The 7,890-nt window shown below is 49.8% G+C and overlaps 1 protein-coding gene across 1 annotated transcript in view; it reads left to right on the top strand.

Annotated features, from left to right (window-relative positions):
- Positions 1-6,960, top strand: part of usp21 (ubiquitin specific peptidase 21) — a gene marked incomplete at both ends in the record, with an annotated part of 15,645 nt that extends 8,685 nt beyond the window's left edge. The window contains 9 exons of the mRNA XM_080527485.1: positions 532-643; positions 1,063-1,182; positions 1,607-1,671; positions 2,416-2,603; positions 3,874-3,952; positions 4,335-4,385; positions 4,898-4,954; positions 5,773-5,887; positions 6,846-6,960. Of these exons, the coding sequence (XP_080383611.1) occupies positions 532-643; positions 1,063-1,182; positions 1,607-1,671; positions 2,416-2,603; positions 3,874-3,952; positions 4,335-4,385; positions 4,898-4,954; positions 5,773-5,887; positions 6,846-6,960 (902 nt within the window). The remainder of the gene's footprint in view (positions 1-531; positions 644-1,062; positions 1,183-1,606; positions 1,672-2,415; positions 2,604-3,873; positions 3,953-4,334; positions 4,386-4,897; positions 4,955-5,772; positions 5,888-6,845) is intronic.
- Between the last annotated feature and the right edge of the window lie 930 nt (positions 6,961-7,890).

Below are 7,890 nucleotides of genomic sequence, written 5' to 3'. Positions count from 1 at the left end.
TTTTATTATATTTTAATATGATGACCGGAATAATTCACGTTTGTCCGGTAAATCGAAATCTTCCCGGACACGATGTCCGGCGGCAAATTTTTCTAACGGAAACCCTGACACACACACACACACACACACAGAGAGACACACAGAGACACACACAGAGAGACACACAGAGACACACTACACGCACACAGAGACACACACAGAGACACACACGCAGAGACACACAGATGCACGCACATGCACAGAGACACACACACATGCAGATGCACGCACACACATGCACACAGAGACACACACACGCACACGCACGCACACACAGAGACACACAGTTGCACACACACTCACACAGAGACATACACACACACACATACACACACACACACACACACACACACACACACACACACTCCGCCTCAGTAACCAACCACACACACACACTCTGACCCTGTCACCCAATCACATCCCAGCGTTCTAACCTCACCCCTCTGACCCCGCCCCAGTGTTCTAACCCCGCCCCTCTGACTCCGCCCCCAGCGTTCTCTCAGGTGGTGGCAGGCCTGTGGGAGGTGGACGTGGATGCAGCAGTGCATCCTGGGAGATTCTACTCCGTCTTCAAAACGGCTGTGCCTCACTTCAGTGGCTACAGGTGTGTGTGTGTGTGTGTGTGTGTGTGTGTGTGTGTTTGCGCGATATATTGATATGCGTCTCTTTATCCGCTGTCCTCACCCTCTGTCTCTCTCTGTCTCTCTGTCTCTCTGTCTCTCTCTGTCTCTCTCTCTCTGTCTCTCTCTCTGTGTCTCTCTCTGTCTCTGTCTCTGTCTCTCTCTCTCTCTCTGTCTCTCTGTCCCTCTCTCTCTGTCTCTGTCTCTCTCTCTCTCTCTGTCTCTCTCTGTCTCTCTCTCTCTGTCTCTCTCTCTGTGTCTCTCTCTCTGTCTCTGTCTCTGTCTCTCTCTCTCTCTCTCTCTCTGTCTCTCTGTCTGTCTCTCTCTCTCTCTCTTTCTTCTCTGTCTCTCTCTCTCTCTGTCTCTCCCTCCCTCCCTCCCTCCCTCCCCCCCCCCCCACCAGTCAGCAGGATGCTCAGGAGTTTCTGAGGTTCCTATTGGACAAGCTGCACACGGAGATCAACCGCTGCCCCTACGCACGCCACCCCGCCCCCGACCCTGAGCCCAAACACGCCACGCTCAGGTGTGTATGTGTGTGAGTGTGTGTGTATGTGTGCGTGAGCCTGTCTGTAGGGTTACTACTAGGTCGTCCTCGGATCTTCCATACATCTGGCTAGCTCACCGGTACTTTCCGTTCCTGCATCTTTCTTGAGTACGTCCACGTATGTTAGTGTGGGACGCCCTCGTGATCGATGCCTGTGTGTTGGCTCTACTACACACACACCTAACCAGTTTGCTGGCTGACAGCTCCTGGTGTCTCTGGCAGTGACCTGCCAGCCTCATTCTCCTGACTGCTATTTTCTTGCTGTTCTCCTTGGTGACCCCCACCCCCCCCCATACAGATGCTTGTTGGTAACATGCTTGCTCTTGTCGATGTTAAGTACTGCACACAGCATTCTGCTATAATAATGCCCCCCTCCCCCCCCACCACCTCTCTCTCCCCCCAGGATCGAGGAGGAGGCGTCTGCGATGTGGAAGAGACACCTGGAGAGGGACGACAGCAAGATCGTAGGTGAGGCTGGGGGGCGGAGGGAAGGATGGAAGGAGGGGAGGGAGGGAGGGGGGGGGGGGGGGTCTGGACGTTGACTACTGAACACAGCAATATTTCCTTTTTTTAAGACAGAAAATTACTCTTAGTTTTTTCTACACTATTATTCTCTGACCACCACTGACTGATATTGACAGCTGTCAGTCTAATGGGGGAGTGGTTGGGGGCGGGGTTAACCAGCTATTGTTACCGCCCATTACCTGGCTGTGTAAGTGTGAAAAGCTCCAGATCTTTGAGGGGGCCTTTTGTCTGCTTAGTGATTTCAGGTGTACCAACATTCAAATATGCATATCTCCTTTAACTATTTTCCGATTTCAATGTGACAATGACACATCATTTGAAAGCTTACAATCTGTCAGAACACGTAAAAAAAAAAAAAAGATTTAAAATGTAAAAATGTTCACAGCTACTGGTTCCCCAAAACATCAGCTGCTGTCACAATTATGTTGTCTTTATCTCTCTCTCCCTCTCTCCCCCTCTCTCTCTGTCTCTTTCTCTCTCTCCCTCTCTCTCTCCCTCCCCCTCTCCCCCTCTCTCTCTCCCACCCTCTCCCACCCTCCCCCTCTCTCTCTCTCTCTCTCTCTCTCTCTCTCCCCCCCTCTCTCTGTCTCTCTCTCTCTCTCTCTCTCCCCCCCCTCTCTCTGTCTCTCTCTCTCTCTCCCGCCCCTCTCTCTCTCCCCCCCCCCTCCCCCCTCCCTCCCCCCCCAGACCTGTTTGCGGGCCAGCTGCGCAGCTCCCTGCACTGCAGCGTGTGTTCTCACTCCTCCACCACCTTCGACGTCTTCTGCGACCTCTCTCTGCCAGTCCCCAAGATGGCCGCCGGGGGCGCGGTCTCCCTCAGGCAGTGTCTGGACCTGTTCTCCCAGGAGGAGAGGCTGGACAAGGACAACGCCTCAGTGAGACACCACGGGGGGGTGGGGTGTGTGAGGGGGAGGTGTGTGTGTGGGGGGGAGGAGGGGGGGATGTGTGTGTGGGAGGGGGGGTGGGTGGGTGGGGGTGTGTGGGTAGGTGTGTGTGTGTGTGTGTGTGTGTGGGTGTGTGTGGGTGGGTGGAGGTGTGTGGGTGTGTGGAGGTGTGTGTGTGTGTGTGTGTGTTTCAGATGTGTGTGTGTGTGTGTGTGTGTGTGTGTGTGTGTGTGTGTGTGTGTTTCAGATGTCCGTGTGATTCAGATCTTGAAATCTAATTCTGAACTTAACAGGAAGCCACTGTAGAGTTACGACCCCATATAAGATCCAGGGATATGGGAGAAGCCGGGGGGACAACAACCAGAGGAGATGGGAGAATATAAAATAAACAAGATTTATTGTAGAAAGGAAACACAAACAGGTTTCCGAGAAACACGTTAACTTAAATCTACTCTAATATAAAGTAATTTAATTAACTGGCCTAGTGGTAACCCTAAATATATAACCCTAACTAACAGATCAAATACAAATAAGGCTAAATGGCTACAAACATAAGATTAGCAAACACAACCTACAAAACTAGGATCTACAAAACTACAGCTGTATCAAACAAAACCAACACGAAATAACCTCAGGAGTTGTAGTTTCCTCCACCTCCTCCCAATCACCTGGGAGAAACAACACAAACACACTACGGCTGTGCACAACACCGTAACAGAGCCTCTGAAATAGGAGTTATATGAGCTCTTGGTTCGGTTAAAACTCTTGCTGCTGCATTTTGGACTAATTGTGTGTTTCAGATGTGTGTGTGTGTGTGTGTGTGTGTGTGTGTGTGTGTGTTTCAGATGTGTGTGTGTGTGTGTGTGTGTGTGTGTGTGTTTCAGATGTGTGTGTGTGTGTGTGTGTGTGTGTGTGTTTCAGATGTGTGTGTGTGTGTGTGTTTCAGATGTGTGTGTGTGTGTGTGTGTGTGTGTGTGTTACAGATGTGTGTGTGTGTGTGTGTTTCAGATGTGTGTGTGTGTGTGTGTGTTTCAGATGTGTGTGTGTGTGTGTGTGTTTCAGATGTGTGTGTGTGTGTGTGTGTGTGTGTGTGTGTTTCAGATGTGTGTGTGGTGTGTGTGTGTTTCAGCTGTGTGTGTGTGTGTTTCAGATGTGTGTGTGTGTGTGTTTCAGCTGTGTGTGTGTGTGTTTCAGATGTGTGTGTGTGTGTGTTTTAGATGTGTGTGTGTGTGTGTATGTTTCAGCTGTGTGTGTGTTTCAGATGTGTGAGAGGTGCACCAGGAAGACAGAAAGTACCAAGAGGCTGTCCATCCAGAGGTTCCCTCAGGTCATCGTCATCCGTATCCTTGGCAATGCTGGTTACCATGGTGATGGTGGTGGTGATGGTGATGATGATGGTTGTGGTGATGATGATGATGATGATGATGGTGATGGTGATGATGATGATGGTGATGGTGATGGTGATGATGATGGTGATGATGGTGGTGATGATGATGGTGATGATGATGATGATGATGATGATGGTGATGATGATGATGATGATGGTGATGATGGTGGTGATGATGATGGTGATGATGATGATGATGGTGATGATGGTGATGATGATGATGATGATGGTGATGATGATGATGATGATGGTGATGATGATGATGATGATAAAGATAATGATAATGATAATAATGATGATGATGATGATGATGAAGACTTAACAGCTGCTCTCAGATCTGAACCGGTTCGCCCAGTCCCGCTGGTCGTTCTGTAAGAGCACGGTGTGTGTGTCCTTCCCCCTGACCGACCTGGACCTGGGGCCCTACGGACCTGTGGACTGTGGTGAGCGTGTGTGTGTGTGGGGGGGGAAGGTGTGTGTGTGTGTGTGTGTGTGTGTGGGGGGGCAGGGGGGTGTGTGTGTCCTTCCCTCTCACCGACCTGGACCTCGGGCCCTACGGACCTGTGGACTGTGGTGAGCGTGTGTGTGTGTGGGGGGGGAAGGTGTGTGTGTGTGTGTGTGTGTGGGGGGGGGGGCAGGGGGGTGTGTGTGTCCTTCCCTCTCACCGACCTGGACCTCGGGCCCTACGGACCTGTGGACTGTGGTGAGCGTGTGTGTGTGTGTGGGGGGGGAAGGTGTGTGTGTGTGTGTGTCTGCGTGTCTGTGTGTGTGTGTGGGGGGGGGGGGTGTGTGTGTGTCTGCGTGTGTGTGTGTGTGGGTGGGGGGGTGTGTGTGTGTCTGCGTGTGTGTGTGTGTGGGTGGGGGGGGGTGTGTGTGTGTGGGGGGGGGGGGTTGGTGTGGGTGTCCTTCCCTCTCACCGACCTGGACCTCGGGCCCTACGGACCTGTGGACTGTGGTGAGCATGTGCGTGCGTATGTGTGTGTGTGTGTGTGTGTGTGCGTACCTGTGTGTGTGTGTGTGTGTGTGTGCGTACCTGTGTGCCTACATTCCTGCTTGTGTGTGTGTGTGTGTGTCTGTCTGTGTGTGTGTGTGTGTACCTGTGTGTGTGTGTGTGCGTACCTGTGTGCCTACATTCCTGCTTGTGTGTGTGTGTGTGTGTGTGTGTGTCGTAAGTATCTCTCTGTGTCTCTCTGTAGGTCCGGTTCTGTACGACCTGTATGCTGTCTGTCTCTAACAGGTCCAGTTCTGTCTGTGTCTCTATAGGTCCAGTTCTGTCTGTGTCTCTAACAGGTCCAGTTCTGTCTGTGTCTCTAACAGGTCCAGTTCTGTCTGTGTCTCTGTAGGTCCAGTTCTGTCTGTGTCTCTAACAGGTCCAGTTCTGTCTGTGTCTCTGTAGGTCCAGTTCTGTCTGTGTCTCTAACAGGTCCAGTTCTGTCTGTGTCTCTAACAGGTCCAGTTCTGTCTGTGTCTCTGTAGGTCCAGTTCTGTCTGTGTCTCTGTAGGTCCAGTTCTGTCTGTGTCTCTGTAGGTCCAGTTCTGTCTGTGTCTCTCTGTAGGTCCAGTTCTGTCTGTGTCTAACAGGTCCAGTTATGTCTGTGTCTAACAGGTCCAGTTCTGTCTGTGTCTCTAACAGGTCCAGTTCTGTCTGTGTCTCTCTAACAGGTCCAGTTCTGTCTGTGTCTCTCTATATGTCCAGTTCTGTCTGTGTCTCTCTGTAGGTCCAGTTCTGTCTGTGTCTCTAACAGGCCCAGTTCTGTCTGTGTCTCTCCTCAGGTCCGGTTCTGTACGACCTGTATGCCGTCTGTAACCACTGCGGGACGGTGAACATGGGCCACTACACGGCATGCTGCCTGGAGGAGAAGACCTGGTGCTGCTACAACGACTCCAGGTGAGACTGGCCGCTTAGCCCACCTGGCCACTTAGATCACCTGTCCACTTAGCCCACTTAGATCACCTGTCCACTTAGGGTGGGTGGGTAGGTAGGTAGGTAGGTAGGGTGGGTGGGTAGGTAGGTAGGTAGGGTGGGTGGGTAGGTAGGTAGGTAGGTAGGGTGGTTAGGTAGGGTGGGTGGGTAGGTAGGTCTGTGTGTGTGTGAGTGTGCGTGTGCGTGTGCGTGTGTGTGTGTGTGTGTGTGTGTGTGTGTGTGTGTTGTGGTGGTTCATGAGAGTAGTAGAGAGGTGTTAATTCTAGAGGTTGGCTGTACCTTCGACCACAGCCTGGAGGAAGCCTTTTTAACAGTCTGATCTGTGTCAAGTCGGCACACACACACTGTGACATTGATTCCTGTATAGGACTGTCTACCGGTAGTCTTACAGCCCCCTTACTATTTCTTACAGGTAGTCCCAATAGGACTGAGACAACATGACAGATGTCACTAATGACTAGCCATTTTAACTATGTAAAACTATGTAATATATATATATCAGAAATATCAGCAGCTCAAGCTGAACATCTCACAACTAGGCACAACTAAGTGTCAACTTTTAGTTTTCATGTTTGGCAGATTGGGTCATGTTCACCAGCTGGTGGTTAGGGGCCTTCAGATGGCCCACATCTCCAAGAGAAAGGCTAAACAGTTAGCCAGGTGTTGCTCCATATCTGCTGTTATCGGTAGCCGCTCAATATGGAGACGCCGTTGCTTTTTGTACCCTTAGAGTAGATACTGTTTTACAGTAATGCTGTTGTATCTGTTAACCCACATTTGAAACGTCCTCTGTGTTAATATTGTATGTGTACGATGGTTGCTGTGTACAGTCACGCACTTTGTATTCATGTGGACATAAATAAAGCATTTCAAATGTGTGTGTGTGTGTGTGTGTGTGTGTGTGTGTGTGTGTGTGTTACAGTGTGAGCCCCGTGTCAGAGAGACACCTCCAGTCTAACCAGGCGTACGTGCTGTTCTACCGCCGCCGCAACAACAACAACAACAACAACAACAACAACAACAACACCAGGAAGTGAACCAGGGGGGGCCAGCCAGTCAGAGCTGCTCCCACCGCAAAGCCAACATCCAGAAGCCTATCACAATAACTGTGATGTCACTGCAGCAGATCCAGGCTTATTTTGGATAAAATCTCGTGAGACTTTGTCAGAATAAGCCGTTGATGGATTCGGATCTGTTGGTTCTAATAGCTAGTTTGTATGATCACAGATTGTTGTGGATTTACTGTTGAACTACGAGTCACCTGGTTTATTTATTTGATTTATTTTATGGAATGTTTGATTGTCTTTATAGTTTTGGTGGCTATTGTCTGTCTGGCAGCTATCGTGGTCCTCTGTGGCTCAGTTGGGTAGAGCGTGGCGCTAACAACGCTTAGGTTGTGGGTTCGATTTCAGCTGGGACCGTATATACTGGAAAATGTATGCACTCACTCACTCACTCACTGCAATGTATAAGTCGCTATGGATAAAAGTGTCAGCTAAATGCCAGAAGAGAAGAGGAGGAGAGAGGAGAGGAGGGGAGAGGAGAGGAGGGGAGGGGAGAGCTAAAATGCCATATATTATTATTATTCACCCCTAGTGAGGTAAGTTTTTCGTTTTATCAGAAAAACCCCAAACACAAAATAAAGCTTTTATGAAAAATTACATTTTTTAACAAAGCTACATTCTATTTTTACACCAAACAGTGTGAACGTATATTTTGATTAATCACAGAGTAGTGGAACTGTCCTCCTTGGTGCTCCCATACAGGGCTGGGTGCCATTTAACACTAGAACAGCCGTGCCTATTTTACCTACTAGTAGAGCCGCCTTGGGGGTCAAATAGACCCTTTTTTTTAGAATATAAATCTGCTATTTACACACAAGATCACTAGAGGGCGCTTATTTTTTTTGCCTGCCTCCGACACAGAAAGACTGCAAAACAGCTTTATACTATTATCCTGAAGTGATT

This window comes from Nansenia antarctica, assembly GCF_963989245.1.
Source record: "Nansenia antarctica genome assembly, chromosome: 3".
NCBI lineage: Eukaryota > Metazoa > Chordata > Actinopteri > Argentiniformes > Microstomatidae > Nansenia > Nansenia antarctica.
This window is presented reverse-complemented; position numbering and strand designations above follow the sequence as displayed.